Source organism: Podarcis cretensis, assembly GCF_951804945.1.
Source record: "Podarcis cretensis genome assembly, chromosome: 3".
NCBI lineage: Eukaryota > Metazoa > Chordata > Lepidosauria > Squamata > Lacertidae > Podarcis > Podarcis cretensis.
In genome coordinates, this window is record NC_137172.1 from 63,703,689 (window position 1) to 63,724,626 (window position 20,938).

Below are 20,938 nucleotides of genomic sequence, written 5' to 3' on the forward strand. Positions count from 1 at the left end.
GCTTTTGTGACCATGCTGGGGATTATGGGATGGACAAGCGTGTTAAATGTAGAACAGAATGAAGAGCACCAGCACACCAATTCTAGATAAGATCTTGAATGAAAACAGGACACACTGCTGCCAGTTACCATTAAATTGCATTAAGGGACCCAGTGGAGGGGCTGATAATCTCTTTTCCTCTGAAATCTCAATTTCATGGTGATGCTGGTGGAAGAAGACCCAGGCATACGCATGGACACGCACACACGCAGCAAGGAGGCCAAAAAAAGGCTCTATTTCTACACTGCTTTATAATTTAATCATTGACATTGATCACCCTTATCTGATCAATCCGTTTGCAGGAAAATAAAAGTTTGCTGAGCTTCCAACAACAAATATAATGTAACAGAAAGTAACATGAAACACACACACACAACAACAACAACAACAACAACTGAAGATTGGGGACACACACACACACACACACACACACACACACACACAGACACAGACACACACACACACAGGTTTGGCCCTGACATTTCCCACAAATTTTGCTTTGTGATGGATTTTGATGGTGCTGGGTTGCTTTAACAGTTTATTTTATGAGCCCCTGCCCCACCCCATGAAGGAAGTAAATAATGTACATTCAAATTGGGACCTGTAGTTTGCTGGTGCATGGAGTCATACAATTTTCCAGGATATTCCATTCTTTCCTCCCTTTCCTTTGGTTTCCATTCCCCTTCAACCCATCAGTCAGCATTCCATGGTCACTGAGCATGCTAAGTCTTCAGTGGCCTGTTTTGGGGATTTTCTACCACCAACCTTATGCAGGAGGGGTTGTTTCTTTCCCCTCCACCACCACAAACCTCCAAGCCTGCTGTTGTCTCCCTCTTGTGCCTGGATGATGCCATTTTGGCTACTTAAGGACCAGCACTTCGGAGAAAACGTTTGCTATTAGCATAGAGGATGCTGTGGAATTTGGCACAGTAAATGAGACCGTTTGGGATGTTTATTCTTGTCCCCAGACAAGGACAGATACAATAAAACCTGTGCCACTGAAGATTCCTGAGCAAAAACGGGCCAAAATTTCTGAGAGGGAAAAAATTAAGCGGCAGTGGCTACAACACTGGCTCACCATGTCTCACTTCCAAGCAGATCTCCAGGAAAATTAGCTACTGCTTAGGGACATATGCTGCATAAATTGAAGGAATCAAGGCACAAGGATATTGTTAGAGGGTGGTCTGAGCCCCAAGTCCTTCACACTGGGCCCTGGATACCCCCCTCAGGGCCTTTAAAAAACTTTTAATATTTCAAAGTATTCCTTACAGGTCAGTTTCCCCTCTGGAAGTTGGCCTAAGGTGGCATCCATACATATAAATTAGCATATGTAGATTTTAAGCATGTGTGTCATAGGCCTGTTGTCAGTCTTTTAAGGACCTACCCCACAGGTCATACACATGACAAAGAATCTTTTGGAATGGGAGTTTCACAAGGGGGAAAGTGTGAAGGCATCACATTCCTTCATGTTCATGTTCACAGGTATTTCCTGCCAAAACTTCACCAAATTTTCTGTTCCCGTGGCAAGATTTTTTTCAGCCACATTCACACAGATCATTCAATCACATTCCACTGAGAGATTTTCTTGCTGTTATTGCATGAACCACTCAATAAAGAGTGGGTGGTGGTTTAGACTGAAGGACTTCAGAGCAGTTTCCTAAGGAGTGGGGTACAACAATACTACGTACATATTCCAAATTTTGCACTAAGAAAATGTGACTTTTGTATCATTCATTCACATTTTATAGGACTGCTGGGTATCACTCTCCGGGTTAACCTTTGCTTCTAAAAGCTGGCTAAGCATTACGCCCCCCCCCCCAGCCAGTCTTCTCAAGTTTAAGAACTACAGAGATAGGGAACCTCCAGCCATCAAGATTGGGATGGACAATTCCCACCATGCCTGACTATTGGCTATGCTGCTTGAGGCTGATGGGAACTGGAGACCCACATCATTGGGTGGGCCAAAGGTTTCATGGACCTGGCCTAGTCTGTGCTTTGCTTTTGTTTGCACCAAGTTCTGAGCTGGTACAATCTGATAACGCTATTGCAGAATATACAGAGTCCTTTCTGTAAGGATGGCAAGATAAACAAAATATCTATGTTCTCTATCAGCCTAACAACGGCATGACAAGCTAGAATCTGCTAGCCAGCTAGATTGAATGTTAGTCCTCCTCAGAGTATGCCTATTGAAATAAATGTACTCGAGTCATTATTTTTAATAGGTTTACTCTGAAGAGAACCAATGTTTGATTCAGTCCATTGCCTATATACTCAGGTACAGATACCCCAGAGGAATCTACATCAATATGAACAATAGTTTTTACCCACAAAGCATTGAGTAAATGTATCTCAGTGGGCAACCAAGCACTCTGCATTTCCTAAGGGGCCTCCCAGAACTAGTTTAGCCACTAGTAATCCACTTTGATTGCCCCCCCCAACCAATGAATACACACACACACACACACACACACACTTGTGTGTGTGTGTGTTAAATAAACAAATAAATAATTCACTATTTGCTGGAACAGCAAAATGGCAAATGGAAACATCTCTTAAATCTTTCCTAGAGGTGATTTACTTAACATTTACATAGGCAAAATCTCATCTGTCTCAAAGGGTCTACTCCAGCTAAGTACAGACTGTGAATTAGTCTACTAATTTTAATGTGGAATTACAATAATTTAAAAAGCTTACTGTGATAAAACACTCAGAGCAGTTTCACAGGAATCTCGCATTTTCACGGCATGTGCAAAGCCATGCAAAGGGATAAATATGAAAGAACTTTAATGTGCCCTTTAAAATAAGGATTAAATACTAATGACATTTCTACTTAAAAGGCCACTTGTGAATATAGCTACTGGAGAACCCAAAGATACTGCTGTGAACCTTAAAAGCCACTGCTTTTAAAAAAGATTATGTTTGAAAAATTAAAAGTTGGCTTTCAATTACTGCTGATGAAACATTTTTCACTGTTCTGCAGGATGTTTATATCCTTCCAGGTTTAGAAATTAGTTGTTAAAGGTTAAAAGCCAAACTACATTTATTTAATGTACATATTCAGGGCTATATATACTCAGTCTTTAAAAAGGACATCTAGACTTAGAAACTTGTGACAGAAACATTAGCAAATGGCATGGCTGACAGAAGAGTTTGATTTATCCATTGGAAGTAGAGATCAGGCAGCAGAACCCCTCTCATCAAAGTGAGAAATTTGCATATAAAAGCCCAATATTTCTGGCCTCATACTTGACTATTGTCTAGTTTTAAGTCTAGCTTGTTGAGGTTTTCCCCCCTGGTATCTCTCAATCATGCACACCTAATTTGCAAAATATTCCATTACCTCAATTTTCACTACTACATTGCTTGCATAGTGACCAGGAAGATGAGATAAAAGGAATAACTGCTAAGGCTTGAAATGATCAGTTTTATTGCAAAGGACTAGCATTTATTACCTTGAATATTACGAAAAGCTATATGCAGTCATTTTATGGTTCTCTGCAATTTCTCGGTTGATAAATTTGCAAGTGTTTGTGACACTTCAGTCTCCTGCAAGATCCAATGAATAAAAACAGAAAATGGAACTTTTGCTTTTAATACAGTGAAGAAAGACTTGTTAAATAGTAAACAAATTCTGAAATTTGTTCCAGTTCAGGAGATGTTAAATTTGCATGAAGCTCTTCTCAATAGACATATCCATTCATTGCCATGGAGGGGGGAAGATTAATTGGCACAGGTACGCATAAAAGGTATACACAGACCCCTATTTCATTTGACAACAGTGGTGCCTCCTGCACACCCAGACACAGTATTCAGCTTGTAGGCATAGCTAAATTAGCAAAAATGAAAAAGCAACAGCTATTATGGATTTCATCTGTTCCACTGCCTCCTGGTGAGAGAATTAAAATACAGCAATCTCTGCTCTTCCCAAAATAATAGACCTCTTTATAGTAATAATAATCACCATCACAAAATACCAGATATTTCTGGGAATAAAAAGTGAGCCAGGAGGCAACCCTAACATACCTAAATGGAAAACCTTATTTTTTCTCTCCCTTGTTGGAAACCAAGTTGAATCATTGTTTCAGAATTTCTGCTGAAATGAAACAGAATCAGAAAATATTTAAGTGTCAAAGGTTGCATGTACATACATACAGATACATATTTTAAAGTATACATAAAAAAGCCCAGAAGCACCATTACAGAAAAGCTGCTCCTATGTTACTGGATTGCACGATACCACTTAGTATATAGCTTACCAGTGTTCAAGCTACATCTCAAGAAAGTAGAGAATTCATTTTTGGTGGAGTTGTCCAAAGGTCCAGGATTTTCAGCAAATGATCTTTGGGATTATATTGGCTATTACATTGCAGGTGGTCACTTTGGCGTTCTGGCCCTTGTATGCATCTCTCTGCAACGTATGAAGATCATTACTTGCAGTGTTCAGTCTCTCGACACTGAACACCACAGGATGTCACTATGAACAACTGGATGGTGTGAACTGCTTCTACATCTTACACGGGTGGTGCTGTGGTCTAAACCACTGAGCCTCTTGGGCTTGCCAATCGGAAGGTCGGCGGTTCGAATCCACGCAACGGGGTGAGCTCCCATTGCTCTGTCCCATCTCCTGCCAACCTAGCAGTTCGAAAGCACGCAAGTGCAAGTAGATAACTAGGTACCGCAGCAGTGGGAAGGTAAATGGTGTTTCCGTGCGCTCTGGCTTCCGTCACAGTGTTCCACTGCACCAGAAGCGATTTAGTCATGCTGGCCACATGCTGGAAAGCTGACTGTGGACAAACGCCGGCTCCCTCGGCCTGAAAGCGAGATAAGCGCCGCAACCCCATAGTCATCTTTGACTGGACTTAACCGTCCAGGGGTCCTTTACCTTTTTACCTTACATCTTATGTACCATCATAGAGCTAGCAATGGGCAAATGAAGGACGGATTTACGGAAAAGTGGATGCAATTCCTTATGTATACAGGCAAGGGTTCCCCTAGGATTGCTTTGCCCAGCCACCTGAAAATATTTCTGGACTGGTCTGTGTCCACAACTGAAAGAAGGTAGTCCGTCCCATAGTCAATACTGTTGTATAACGTAAGATTATTTTAGGTATGAAGACACTGTACTCCATACGATACTTTAAAAAAACAAACAAAAAAAAAAACTATAGTTGGCTAAAGTTTTTACAGTTTAAAATGCAGTTAACAGATTAAAAACTATATATAGCAGATGTCTGGCAGCAAAAGGATAACAGCTGTGTGTCTGACCTATAAGTGTTATTTTTAAAAGTTTTAAAAGTTATTAAAATTATTAAAAGTTTTAATAAATATTCTTTTCCTATAATATCATCGCATTTACTGATCTTCTCCCAATTACGTGGAGACTTCCTGTATCTTAGCTGTTCCCTATCTAGTACATTAATCTAAAACTAGGATTAGGACACAGTAACACAGAGCTATTCATCAGTGATCACTGATATGTAATGTGACAGATTACCATGGCCAAGACACAAACAAAATTGTTCCAGTGTTTCAATCCAGTTTGCAAACCTTTATTGCAGTGGAAGCCAAGGCCTCTCTTGGAGTGTTTGTGGTACTGTATTTGAAAGGGTGCAAAGTTCCAACAGCCAAAATGTGAGTAGGCTGAATGCCTCTGGCAGAGAACCAATTCATCTTTGTGGGTATGGATTTTTCAAAGTGATCATAGAAAAAGCTACTGCTTTAACCTTGCACATGTTGTAGGAGGACGGCATACTCATTTTCATATTTTGCCGGTATTGGGATTAGCACCACAAAACATAAATATTTGTATGCATCAGGAGGTTGCCTACACATACCTGCACGGAAGAACCTCTGCATGCTTCCCTGAGAAACACCTGGCTGGTGTTGGAAAGGGAGCAATAAGTATTTTATCTTTCTGGTGTTGGCAACCCTATTTCAGGCACAACTGTCTCTGAACCTCGAACCCAAATTTATTGACTCAGGAAAATGACTGTAGCACAACCCTCATAGAACCCACAGACAAAGTGAAACAAATTATTTTCTGATTAAAGAATAGTTAGTTGAAAATGACAAAAGTTCAACAAAGCCGAGGTAGATAATGTAATTTACTGTACATCAACATTGTAGAATATTATAATGCAACATCAATTGTCAAATGTATCTCTAACAAAATTAATTGAATGCTATAGGCATCAGGTAGATGCTACATTGTTGTACAATAAATTCTAATTTGAACACCAATGATTTGCATTTTCCCCCTCAGTAGATATATACAGTTCCAATCACCCAGTCTTTACATGAATGCTTGCAAGATGCTCTACACATATCTAGGAGTTCTCTCTGTTTTTGGTCTGTCCAGCTAATTTATTATTATTTTACTGGTCCAACACAGTTTTTGTAAAAGAAGTCATATGTTAGCTGTATATCTCAATCAACTTGTCCCTGGTCATTGGCCTGCTGGATGGGACTTACAGGAGTTAGAATCATACAACATCTGGAGATTTCTTTCCCCTGATTTAAAACATCAAAGGACATATTTTAAAATAAGGTTGTAACAATGCATTTCATGAAAGTTCTGCCTTGCCCTGAGAAAGGAGAAGCAATTTCTTCCAAATCAGCTGTCCTCCATGGAGAATCTCTTTCTATGATGGAATTATCAATGAAGATGGACTATAGACTTTCACCGTTTCATCCCAAGCACAATCTGCCACCTATGGAGAGCAAACACAGTCCATTTTAGATAGGAGGTACTAGTTGGCACACAGATTTTTAATGGTTGCAGCAGCAATTCTCCTTGCCAACTTGAATGCAGCATCCCTACAATGCTAGCCAACAGACACTGAAATAGATAAAAAATAAATTTTAAAAAGATAATTTCAGATACATCCAAAACAATTGTTTCAACATACAGCCAAGGCAAATGTTCTCTCAATGCAATGATTTTTACTTGCACAATAGAATATTCTTCCTCTGCACCCCAAAATCTGTTCTTGGCTTCTCCCAACCCTCTGGAGCTAGAATAGGGATAGTGTGAGGTTCATGCAAGGGGAGAAATTTGTGTTTCATTGCACTAACCCTTCTGAGCACAATTAATTAGTTGAATACCATCATATGCTCTTTTTTTTAAAAAAAAAGAGTCACCTTTAGTTATCTACCCATCATTTCAACATGATAGCTGACCCTTGCTCCTCAAAGCAATGTAAAATGTGCATTAAAATGTACAATGTAAAATGGCATTAAAACACTTGAAAACACAGAAATATTTTTATTTACTTCATCAGATTTATACACCGCTTGCTTGTTAAAACAACAACAACCCTCAAAATAGTTTACAATCTATAATGTACTGCAGACAGCAGTTTGAATCACAAAAGCTGTAGCCATAAATTATGTTGCTATATGTCCCAATTGTGAAAGAAAGAATTGATTATTTAGGGAGCATAGTTTTGATGAAAAAGATTATCTGTATATGAAACGAATGTATTGTGTAATTAACAACACACCCTCCCCATCATTCATGATTTTTCTTCTCCATTTAAAATGACAGCTTTGTCAATCACTGACAACTCCCCCCCTCCCCCGGTTTCATAAGCATCATATTCAGATATGAGAAAGCAAATAAGTCTCTTCTGGCATGTTCAATTGCCAAGAGGAAACAATACATAAAACGCCATCTGCAAAATCCTTGGGGAATTCCCACCTGTGATCAACTTAATTAGCATCATGCAGTAGCTCCTGAATGCAAATACAGTGACAATAATTTCATCAAAAATAGGGAGAGCAAACAGGATTTCTGCAAAATTTAGACTTCAGAGAAGCAAATTGTACAATTCAGTCCAGCTCTTGTTTCTGACTGTACAAGGGAAAACTGAAGGGTAGCTAAGCAATGAGAGCAAACAGAACGTCAATAGCAAATCATTCTGATAAATAATTGTGTGCTCTTGGAAGGCTGACAGACAGAAACCAGTCCTCAAGAGGGAGCACAGTTTTATGTCATTAAAAATCTTTATGCTATAAAAGGAGCAACACATGGGATTGAGAAGAGAAAGCTTGTTGCTTGGCGTTGTATCACTTAAGAAGGCACAAAGGGGAAATTACAATTAACGGCTCATGAATGTTTGATCAGTATTTGCATTTTAGGATTTGAAACCCACTGAACTCCTAAAGCTCAGGACTAGCAATCATAAACATATCATCCATTTGCACAAGTTTTGGTGATAGCTCATCCCCATTGTTATGGTTGTAACTTGATGAAGGTAACCCAGTATGAGCACAGATGTGCTGAAGTGCAAACCATGGTTTCTCAGGTAGTGTCCACCCTGCACACGAGTGATTTAGGAGCTGGTACCACCCAAGCTAAAGCAACACGTGACACCCAATATGATGCATAAGAGGCAGAAACCTTTTATACAAGTGGCAGAATCGAAGTGTGCAGGCACACAATGGACCAAGAGCCAAAGAACGGAAGACACGGCTGAAAGTAGAATGGGTGTGGATTGTTATGAAACCTCCACTTGTATATGAATTAATGTGGACTTATGTTCCTAACTGGCTAGTTTTGCCAATCACAGGGAATCGTTTGTTGCATCATCCTTCCTGGAGGTGATCTTTCATTGGGAACGGATCTTGCTCATGACTAACTTTAGTTGGACTACAGAGAAGACCTTTAAATATTTTTTACCTGAGAGCAAGGAAAGGGTTGCTATAGCTCTTTAGCTCTTCATGAAAGGAGAATGAAACTGATTAAACAGAGCAGTCGGAATGAAGAGGATGATTAGGGAAACGGTTGTGTGAATTAATTACGATAAATTCTGAATTGCAGTATTAAGAGTTTATCCGTAATACCAAGTATTAAAGGTAAGAACTGAATAAGGATTAGAGCTAATTGACTCAGAAAATTAATGGTTCTTCATTTGCTCAATGATTTATCATAAATTAACTAAGTACAGACTCATTAAGGAAAATTATAATATTATAAACAAACAGAATTGTAGTAAATTATTTTCCCTGTGATTAATTATTCTGGGGATTTTAAAAAATCAATATTACTAAAATGAGTTAGACTTTTTAGAGACTCTCCCCACTCCTAAGGAATCTTCTGTTATGCCGTAATCCCACGTAGTTCTATTAATTACTATTCCTTTGAGAAATACACAAGGGACAGCTGCCTTATGTCGTTTGTTTTGTCTCAGGAGTACTTCTTCGCAATACTTTTTGGAGGTAGATATCAATACCAGAGTACAAAATACTTGTTTCTTATTTCAGTTGTGAATGGCATGCTAAGATTGCCACTGTCTGCAATAAAACATGCAGAATTGCAAGCCCTTAGTTGTTGCTTCTACGTATCTTTCAGAAAGAGTGGCAATTTAAATGTACCTGCAACAGAAAGTTGCAATGTGTAGCATTCATGGCTCTGTCTGGCCAGATGCCATCTCCTTGGCCCACTGAGTATGCTCAGTATTCACTAGACTACTTTGGGGTTGTCTTACTCCTTTATTTGCTTTTTCTTTGTACTTCTACAAACCTTGGGGGTTCCCAAAGTCTGTTGCTCTTTGTGGCTGCATTTTGGCTATATAAGTACTACTAGTAATCTGAGTCAAGGATCTGCGGAGAGTATTTCAACTTGGATTGAGGTGGAAGGATTAACACTTACTTCCAAACATCCCCAGTGGAGGGGATGATAAAAGTGGAAGCAAGAAAGGAAAAGAACACATGGGTGATAGGTGCGCTGTTATCTCTTGCATTTCCTTCACGTGACAATCATAAGTGCAGCAGCCAGAAAGCTCTACAGTATTGCAGACTGTAGCAGAAAGGACAAATATATATTTTCAGGGCCACCCTTCTCTTTTCTTCTGACCTTCCCCTGAGTTCTGTATAAAACAGGAACAGTTATGCTATACTACTAAATAAGTAACATCCTCCTACTTAAACAAAGAACAACCTCCTTTGGAATTGTTCCCCCCCCCTTCCCACACCTGGCAATAAATACTGTAGAATCTAACCAGTAATTTGTGCCTGACATTCCCATTTAAAGTGAGGGGCTATTTGCTAGTGCTAGCAAATAGCTAAAGGAACACTGGCTTACTAGCATGGTGCAGTGTTCCTACTCTCATGCCAACCAAACTGCTGGTAGGGAATTTGGAATTATGCAGCACATAAATCAAGCCTTTCCTTCCCTCCAAAGCCAAAGAATACGAATTCTGAATAAATGTAGGCTGACAAACTTCAAAATTCATTTTACTGAAGTGAAAGTCATCCCATTTTTAAAAATTCTCTCTTTGCCACACCATTTCCTACCAACAGTGTAGAAGCCAGTTGCCATTCATTAATTAGCACTAGTTTTCACTGACCCGCCAGCTGATTTACTTCTCTGACAGGTCCCCAATTAGCCATTTATCATTACAGTCTTATTTTGCTGCTCAGTCCTTTTCTGGTACCTAAGGTAATCTGTCCAGCCTTTTGAAATTACCTGAATGACACACTGTCTTCTCAGTGCTTAAGGAGAGAGGAAAAATATCCCACAAGAATAGCTGATATACTTGTGCCAAGAACTGGAGACTGTGGCCCAGGAAGCACACTCACAGTGCAATCCAAATCCAAGCTCCAGCAGGATAAGCAAATTTGGATTAGTCAGACCTTGGGCTGTGCTGGCTGAACCAGGGCTATGCTGTCATAGTGGCGTAACCTCAATGCAACTCAGCTGGGGCAATGATGGTTCAGTTGGAGCTCAGCTGGTGGAACTTAAGATGGCAGAACATACATCAGCATAAGTCACCATTCTGGGGGCATGGTGGAGCAAGGAGAGAAACTATTCCAAACCTCTTCCAGCTCAGTCATGTGATTGGGCAATCTGGTGGAACTCACACTAGCAAAAAGGGTGGTATAAGTCAAACTTTGTTTTAAAGGATTGTTTTCCTTCTACCAGGCTCATCCAGCAGTAGTTTTGCAACAAAATAGAGTGTGGAATAGGCATAGCTTGTGCTTGCTTTAATTTAAGACTGTGTACATTCCACTGGCTTCCTAAACTTAGGAGATTGCTCTTCCCAGCTGCAACCCTATTTTCATTTAACTGGGTGTTAAGTCCCTTTCAACTCAATGGAGCTTCATTCTGAGTAGACATGTTTAGGACTGCACTTATTTGTGAACAAATAGACTTGGGCAACGGGGAAAATTAAGATGAACAATTTTTAACGACATAAAAGTTAGCATTATTATCCCGAAAAGAAATAAATCCTTGGAAAGAATGTTGTAGGCCAGTATCAACATTATTATTATTAGAAGATCTGGCAGGAATCATTCAGAATTTTTGAAAGCTTCAATTACCAGTTCACAAAAATAGCATGATAGCTGTTTTACTGACAAAGACCCATCAAAGTGTATATATGCTTCCTTGTCTCTCTATCAGCACGTTGCAGCCCAGGCTTGCATATTTTGCATTCATGTCTCCAATTCTAAATATAACAGACTTCATGGTTGCAACTGTCAGTGGTTCAACAGAATCATTCATGTACGAAAAGGTGCTGTGCAACACACAGTGAAATAATGGTGAAGTAAATGAATACTATAGAATGACTGGGGGTACTTGGTACAGGCAACAAAGAAAACTCCTGCACATTTAAATTATCACATATTTAATACCCACGTAGAAATAACTTGCTTCAGTTTAATAGCTCTGTTCAACATCTAGAGCTACTAACATGGCAACAGAAGTGTGCAGGTGGTTTCCTCATAAGATGCAGAAAGAGCAGCAGCTGTGGTAATTGGTCTTGCCAGTAAAGTAGGGCTACTTTACTTACCCATCAACGTTTTATTTATTTATTTATTTAGATTTATATACTACTTAACAATAACTTTTTAAAAATATAAGTGGTTCTTCACAAAGTGAGCCTCTAGGAAAGTCAGTAGCTGTTTTTGGTCCTGCAAACCTGCACTATTAAAATCAACGTGAGTTTTGCCACTGATTTCTGTAGGAATAAATTTATTACTCTAGGGGGTCCAAACCTGGAATTTAATTTTAATCTCAGAGATGCTCTGAGCAATTTATTTCACAGAATGTAACACTTGCGTATTTGCATGTGTCTTGTTCTTCAGTGCAAAGATAGAATATATGTATATTCTTTTTACTACAGCTGCTTTTGAAATAAATTTAAAAACTGCAATTTAGAAAACCGAATCATGGTTCATACTTCACAGAACTTTTACAAGAGAATATTCCTTCAAAACGCGAGTCCTGCTTTCAGGCAGACAACAGCTATAGAAAAAAACCTTGCTCAACAGAAAGCATTCATTTAGGTATGATAGCCAATTATCTCAGTAGCATAAGAGAAGGCCTGATGAAAACTAGGTGCAGAATTAAAGAAAGAGTTCCCAGGACTTACATTTATTTCCCTTACGTTGGGGTTGAATGTTATTCAGGCTTATTACATTCGAAGTCTTAAAATACCATCCTCTCAACCCCTTTATGATAAGCGAAGAAACATTCCCTCATTTCATTGTATCTTCAAAGTAACATATTCAGCCGAGAAAAGATGAATTTGGCCGCTGAAGCAAGAGCAGGGGAGTTCATCCGTTTTATTTAAATGGGTACTATTTATGCTATACAAATGTTAAAGTGATGTCTCCACAAAAAAATTGAGGGGGAAATGCAATTTCTCAAAGGGTGGCAAGGATTCCAGGACAGAGAGGGACACAAGCGAAGACCACCTCAGGGCCTGCTGTAGCTGGGCGCACACACACTGCCTCAAGCAGGGTCATCTACCATTAACAGCTCTGTTGGAAGGGTTCCAGGAGAGAGGCAAGAAATGTTACTTCAGGGCCTGCTCCAGGTGAACCGTTGCATTTCTCCCCAGAGCATGATGTACCATAAACTGCCTTGTGGGAAGGATCCTGATGCATTTTAAAAATGGATAACTCAATGTTACTTATAAGCTGCCATGGAAGGATTTATATCCTGACAGGTGAGATAGATACAAAATGTGGTTTAATAAAATAAGCTGCTTTTACAGTCGTACCTTGGATCCCAAACACCTTGAAACTCAAACGTTTTGGCTCCCAAATGCCGCTCAGAAGTGAGTGTTCCAGTTTGCGAACGTTCTTTGGTACCCGAATGTCCGATGGGGCTTACATGGCATCCAATTGCGTGCAGGAAGCTCCTGCAGTCAATCGGAAGCCACGCCTCGGTTGTCGAACGTTTTCAGAAGTCGAATGGACTTCTGGAATGGATTCTGTTCGACAACCAAGGTACGACTGTACTTGGTTTGTTACTTTTTTTCTACTAAGAGTCACAGTAAGTGCTAGTGATGAATTGCTGCAGTGCAAGATGGGATAACTGGATTCTCTTATGGACCCTTCCAAAAGGGACTGCTTCTATTTTTATTTTTAATTTTAATTTTAAACCACCATTTCCCCAAAGACCATGGGTTGAAGCTGATTCTGCTTGGGGACACTGGGATAAGTTTGATGAGTGTGGCTTTTGATTAGGTGCCAGAAAAATAATACAGTGGTACCTCAGGTTACATACGCTTCTGGTTACATACTCTTCAGGTTACAGACTCCGCTAACCCAGAAATAGTGCTTCAGGTTAAGAACTTTGCTTCAGGATGAGAACAGAAATCGTGCTCCGGCGGCGCAGCAGCAGCAGGAGGCCCCATTAGCTTCAGGTTAAGAACAGTTTCAGGTTTCAGGTTAAGAATGGGCCTTCGGAACGAATTAAGTACTTAACCCGAGGTACCACTGTAATCCCTTCCAACCTTCCCAGCTGTTAGAGAAAATAAATAATTAACTCTACACTATCCATATACTAATATTGGATTTGTTCGGATGCCGTTCTCACCAAGGAAATGCTATGCATATACAAGCAGGTCCCACTATTTGCTTGCTTGTTATTTTAAAACTTATCTTTACCCGAACCTCGCTACATGCACAGTTGATACAGATAACTGAACAGCCAGAGTCTGCCCACTTCCTTACTTGTTTGTGCTTCACTGTCTGCCTGCAGCCATTTTAGGAAGAAACCATGGAAGAGAGATCACAAATCAGAAATGTTCCCATAGGAAATCATGGAAACCATCAGCTCACCTAATGGACAATTTCCTGGGAAAGCACTGTGTTTGGTAACTGGGACTTGTGTGTATTCCATGTGTAAGCATAATGCCTGCAAGTTGCATGACCTGGGGCCGATACACATGTTCACACATTCTGAGGGTCCAGAGGTAGAACAGGTGCACCCAGTGCTTAGGGCAGAAAGCTGTGATTTTGATAACCTACCACTCAGACTCTAGTCAGAGAGAGTAATTTCTATTGCCCTTATAAGTGAGGATTAATTTATATAAACTACAGTTGATGCTTGCATCTACATAAGGAAAAGGAAGAAGACACTCTCTTTTCTCTTACCTGACTCGGGTGGTGCAAGCTTAAATCTAGGCCACAAGTAAACTCTGTATGATGCTCCACAGTTTCAAGCAGTGGATTAGGCTTGGAGAAATCCCAGAATCTATAGATGAAAACAATATTGTAATTATGGTAATTGAAAGGCCATTTTAAAAAATGTAATGCTGGACTGCTGATGTGCTTGAAGCTGCCAAATGCTTTTAAAAAACAAACTCATCCACTTTAGAAATGCAATTAATCCTATTGCACAAGTCTTTTGACTCATCTGCATAAATAAGTACTTCATTAAGGCTACATCTCCTTCAGCCCAGTATGGAGATTTAGATCCAGAGCTGGCATGATGATCTCCCATTGGGATAAACTGCAAAACAGTAAACTGAAGTATCTTTATTAAACAGTAAGTAAAGCTTTGTAACATATGAACCTATAAAGTCTGTCTTCTACTGTCAGATAACTGGGACATCTAGACTGGAACTATCTACTTCTACAGACTATGGGGCAATAAGCCTTTCACAGTTTCACACCTCATTTTTCTTTTTTAAAAATGAAGATATCAAGGATGCAACTGGAGACTTTCTACATCAGAAATATTTGATTCATCGTTTAGCTATGTTTTATCAATGGTCTGAAACTTGATGCTCTGCAGAATTCACACAAGAATACCAGGCAAATGTGTTATTTTCAGATGTGCCCTAGGTGCTTACGGCGTCCCTAATATCTTAAATCTGTTTAGACAGGCAGCAGACAGCAGGGCAGAGAATACTCTTTACTATGCTAAGTAAGGCTGTTGGGAGGGACTACATACTGTCACATACTCCACCCTACCTTCCGTTTGCTCTTTCCTGACATGGAAACTTCAAGGACTAAACTTGCCTTCCTGTTAACCAGGATCTTCAGTGATTGGATGGTTAACTGTATTTCTATACTGCTTTCCATTCAAATGAATCTCAAAGCAATAAATATCAATAACAGAACATAATCTCACAACTACAGCAGAAATAATATATTAATGAACCATCAGTAAAATAATTACAATCTATAAATACTATTAGCAAAAAAATAAGCTAAACATCACAATTACAGCATGTCGCATTATGTGACTAACAAACATTAATAAAACATTTATAATCTAGAGGATATTAACAAAATAGTAACTAAAAATAAGCTATTATGTTCACATGCACACACACACACACACACAAACGTGGGACAGCCAGTGTTTAAAGTATATTTATAGGCAACAATAAAATTGAAACAACTAATTTCTTTTCTAATTTTGTTTAACAGTCATGCCTGTATGTGTATAAGGTAAAGTAGATACTACTCAAAAGATCAATAATTCTCAGTTATGTGACAATTCAACTGCTTAAACATTTCTCATTTACATTCTGGAATGTGTACTCAAAATTCAGGCCTCTTTTAGATTACTTAAGATTTTGTTACCTGGTTTGAGCCGTTAGGTAAATTAAATGTAGGCCAAATCATTCCTTTAAGTTAGGGGCCCTTCCTGAGCCTGGTACCCTCCAAATGTTTTGGACTACAACTCCTATCAGTTCTGGCTAGTATGGTCAATTGTCAGACATAATGGGAGTTGTAGTTCAACAACATCTGGAGACTACCAGGTTGGGAAAATCTGCTTCAGATGTTGTTGGACCACAGCTCCCATCAGCCAGCATGGCCAATGATCAGGGATCAGCAGTCATCCAGGGCCTTGAGGTTCCCTACCCCGGCTTTATGTACTGAGCTGTTGGTATATCCTTGCGCTTAAAAAATTAAGATGTAGAGTGACAATTCCAATTCCATAAATGAACGATGGTATAAAAATCAGACATCTTTGTGCACACTTTGGTCCTCATTTTAACTATACTGTAGATTTTTCTGTTCTTGTGGGCAGGACAAGGAATTAGGAAGGGCACTGAAGTCCAGCCTCTTCTAGTTACTGACCTTTGATTCAGCAACCCATCTGTGGCACAGATTCTGAGATCTTACCAGGCATTACTCACATCCTTCCAATTATTTCTTTGCATCCATAAGGGCTTTTGTTTAAAGTGAAACCTCCACCTAGTATCACATTCTGCGTTGTTTACTTACCGCATGCAGTTGCAACACATAGACACACACACACACACACACGGCCGTCTACATTACCTAATAACTAGCGTGCACTAAATATAATTATTTGCTATTTTCATTGAGATACAATGTTTGCCCTTACTTTGCCCACTACAGTCAATAGATTTCTACTACAACCAATTTTGTCTCTTCTTCTTTTCTCTCCCAAGGACCCCTTCTCTCTCAACATATATGCATGCTATGCTTACAAAAGAAGAACAATATGTAATTCATAATGTACACAGCTGGTTTTGCCACTAGAGTGGTTACCAAGAAAGGGGAAAAAACCAAACTATGGAAAATGCAATTCATGGGTGGTTTAGGGACACTGCAAACACTAGAGGCAACTGAATTAGTTTGCTTAATCTATCTTCATTTAATTTCTTTGCAAATCACCTGACCAGAATGGTGGCTACACAATGGATGCACTATGGCAACAGCTCTCTTTCGCTTCTCCTAGTACTAGAGGAACAGGAGAACGAGAGGTCATTTTCCAACATGCTCATTTCCAAAGAGCAAACGCATATGCAGATCAACATCCTTACGTTTACCCATGATATCACACATTTATATTATTGGATAACTGGAAAAGATTAATTTAAAATAGAAAAAAAACCCCAACACATTTAAAACCTATTTAAACATATTAATAAAGCAGTCAAAAATAAAACTGCCAGTATCAGCAAGCCTTTACACTAATACACACACACGTACACATATATATTCTGGACACCAGTTCTAACAAGATATTGCAAGGGTAGAAAAGCTGCAGAAAAATGTGAACAAAGCAACCTAAGAGCAGGAAATGCTCCAGTGATGAAAGGTACAACACTTGGGGCTCTTTAGTTTAGAAAACGGCGTTTTCATGCGCTGCTCTGGTTCACCAGAAGAGGCTTTGTCATGCTGGCCACATGACCTGGAAGCTGTACGCTGGCTCCCTCGGCCAATAAAGCGAGATGAGCGCCGCAACCCCAGAGTCGTCCGCGACTGGACTTAACTGTCAGGGGTCCTTTACCTTTTTAAGGAGATAGAACAACAAAGTGCCATGACAGCTGATAATTAATCTGAGGGGATTTCTTTGGTGCTATGCTCCCAAAACTATACTGTACGGATGGTCCTTACATTTGTACAGACCTACATTTTCTTGAGACAGAGGCACATTGTGACACTACAGGCAACCCCTGATTTGTGAGGGGGTCGCGTTCCAGGTCATTGTAGAAGCCCCACCCCCTTTCCCTGCCACTTCCGGGTTCACGGTAATGCGTACGTGCACATTAGACATGCTTTGAACACATACAACGTAGTCGTTGTCTGTATCTGACTATTCCCATGTGAAGGAAATATACTTCTACAGCAAATTATTCTCCCTCCACAGAAACAAATGTGCATACTGTGTTTGAAAATATCCCAGCTTGAGAAAGCAGAGTCAAAAGCACTAGACAACTGGGATGGTTAATTAGGTTCCTGAATACTCAAAAGAATGCATTCTTGTTCAATATAATCTTCCATGGACTACTATGGAATTACTGTAATATTCATGGTGCTGCAGTATCTACAAATAAGAATCTGTTTGAATGTGTTACCAGCTGCCTATTTACACTTCATAACCTGTATAAAGAACTTTCATCCACTTTTCCGAAGAAAGGTTATTTCAGGTGTTACTGAAAGTTCAGAACTAGCCCCATTTATATAACACTCTCCCCCCGTCAAACTTTAATGGAATATCAAAGAACAGGACTTAAGGAAGAAGCATTTCCCCCCTTGATAAGTGCAGTCAATATGAAGAATGTTCTGGGCTGTACTGTTCTATAGTATATTAGTGGCCATTCACTGTAACTGTTATTTCATTTCCACAGATGACTAGATATTCTATATATACAAAAGTGGAGAGCCAATTCCTCATGAAAACAGTTCAGTAACTCCTACAGTTTCCCAAATCTGAGCTACACATAATCTTTATCTTCGAAGTATAGAAAGAAATGTTGCCAGTCAACTACATATGGAATTCCTAAAACCACTATACAAAGTCAAAATGTTAACTGTGGATGATTCTTGCACAGGTAGTATCATAAAAATAAATATTAGAAATAAATGCTGCCTGCTGCAAATGATTGCTTGTCTTACTAAGAAACAATCACATTATTTCTACCAATGTGGATCAAAGTGGGTTGGGGGGGGATGCATCAAAATGCAGTATTTCTTAAGATAAGAGCCTGGTGCTGATAATGCCAAGGTTGCAAGTTTGATCCCCACATGGGGCAGCTGTAGATTCCTGCATCGCAGGGGTTGGAGCAGATGATCTTCAGGGTCCCTTCCAACTCTACAAGTCTATAAGTGTCTCTACATACAGGATTGATATTTCCAAACCAGTGGTGGGAGACCACTGAATGCAGAGGATATGGGAGTTTGTACATAGTCGGAAACTATAGCATTAACTGGAAACTGGGTTTTTGTTTGTTTGTTTGTTTTTGGCTTCATTCGAAAAAGAAGGAGGATTTGGGTATAATTAGCACACATAGGAAGCCTAAGATGTGTAAACAGATAAATCAGAAAAAAGCTATTAAGCTGGTATTGGGCCAGAAATAAGAATGCATTTATTGATGCATGCCTGTGTCACATACATAAATCAGTAGTACTGCCAAATGCTTTTTGTAGTATTCATTGTTCCATCAAAATAAACCAGTACTTCTAGTTTGTGAAATGACCTGTAAGTTCAAGTTGTTTTAATCACTATATTCCAAACTCTGCTTACCTAAAGTTTCAACAGAAGATAACTGAATTACCTCTCCTGGTTTCTTAAAATACATCCAAAATGCTTGAGCAGGGGGCTCTTGACACATTTGCCATGGCCTAGAGTTGTTATTAATATAATTCCCTTTAATGATGAACTCAAGTGGTTGGATGCTTATTGGACTGGAGTAAAACAAAGCCACTGAGAAACAACGGGGATAGGTATCTGCATACCTTGGTGAACCTTCAGGTATATAGAATTACAAAACAATGCCTGCCTACCCCCAACCCAACAAACTAAAATTCCAGAAACCACAAAATGTTGAATACTATATTGGCCTACTTCAACACCTGACAGTTTCAGCATCCTGGAGGAAGTCATGGTAAGCTGGAACCCTGAACAGGAGCCCTTAATGTTAGAGGATGAGGATATACTGCAACATTTTGTACTTTATATAGTGCAGACATGTTACTTATATATAGCCATCAGGATTTCTGGTTGTCTACAGGTAACCTACAAAAAGTCAGATATTTATGCTGAATTTACTATCTAGTCAAGGAGCAGGAACCAAGGGATGGATATGAGTATGTATCTGAAGGAGAATCTCGACCTCCATCTTTCAGTCTGTACACTGAGGTCCAGTTCCCAGGGCCTTCTGGTGGCTGCCTCACTGCGAGAAGTGAAGTTACAAGGATCAGACAGAGGGCTTTCTTGGAAGCAGAGCCTGTTCTGTGGAATGCCCCCCTATCAGCTGTCAATGAGATAAATAATTATACAAATTTTAGAAGACACCTGAAGGCAGCCTTGTATAGGGACGTTTTTGATGTTTTATTATGTTTTCATATCTGTTGGAAGCCACCCGGAGTGGCTGGAGTAACCCAGTCAGATGGATGGAGTACAAATACAACAACAACAACAACAACAACAACAACAACAACAACAACAACAACAACCTTCGCATGCATTTAGGTGTCATTTCAGTAAGGTTGGAGAATTGTGTGGTTACACCAAACTCAAGCCACCCTGGAAGAGGTGGGCTTTAAAGGAACAGAGGAAGGTGACACTACTTGAGTATTCTGGAAGGGACCTCCAAGCATACATGCTTGCAAAGCTTCCAAGCCGTGCACATGGAATTTTTATTTATCTATACAGTCAAACCTTGGTTTTTGAACGTCTTGGCTGCCAAACGATTCGGAAGCCGAACGCTGAAAACCCAGAAGTGAATGCTTCCGAGGTGTGTTTCTCAATTTTCCCCACTGAACTTGCTGGCAGCCCTTTGACCCTCAGTTTTTGAACATTTCGGAAATTGAATGGATTTCTGGAATGGAGGTTCTACTGTATATATCTGAAATGGAGGTTCTACTGTATACATCTATATTTATGGAATTTTTATACAATTAAATTGGGGAAGACCCAAATATATGTATGTTCAGATCATTTATATAAATTCAAATAAAAGTTATTGTGGGCTGAATTTGACCATTTATAAAGGGTCTCTGAATATAGTAGCTTGCCTGTGAATTAGATCTATTTAGAAGTGTTTGAAATCAGCCAGATTTTCTTCTCAAATGTCTATATGAGGGGAAGTGAATCACACATAATACTTTAATGCCACCAATATTTCTTTGGTCACAATTTAGAAAGCCATTTATTACTTTCAAGAGATTA

At 39.5% G+C, this 20,938-nt stretch overlaps 1 protein-coding gene and 1 long non-coding RNA gene across 2 annotated transcripts in view; both read right to left on the reverse strand.

Moving 5' to 3' along the window:
• Window positions 1-3,449: 3,449 nt before the first annotated feature.
• On the reverse strand, window positions 3,450-4,791 carry LOC307213693. Its single transcript, XR_013837645.1, has 2 exons — window positions 4,280-4,791; window positions 3,450-4,053 (listed from the first exon to the last, which is right to left on the reverse strand). It is a non-coding gene; the product is annotated as an uncharacterized lncRNA (long non-coding RNA).
• Window positions 4,792-6,130: 1,339 nt separating this feature from the next.
• PEX7 (peroxisomal biogenesis factor 7) overlaps window positions 6,131-20,938 on the reverse strand; it is a 52,819-nt gene continuing 38,011 nt past the window's right edge. The window contains exons 9-10 of the mRNA XM_079970974.1: window positions 14,431-14,530; window positions 6,131-6,749 (exon numbers count right to left, since the gene is read on the reverse strand). Of these exons, the coding sequence (XP_079827100.1) occupies window positions 6,681-6,749; window positions 14,431-14,530 (169 nt within the window). The 3' untranslated portion in view covers window positions 6,131-6,680. The remainder of the gene's footprint in view (window positions 6,750-14,430; window positions 14,531-20,938) is intronic.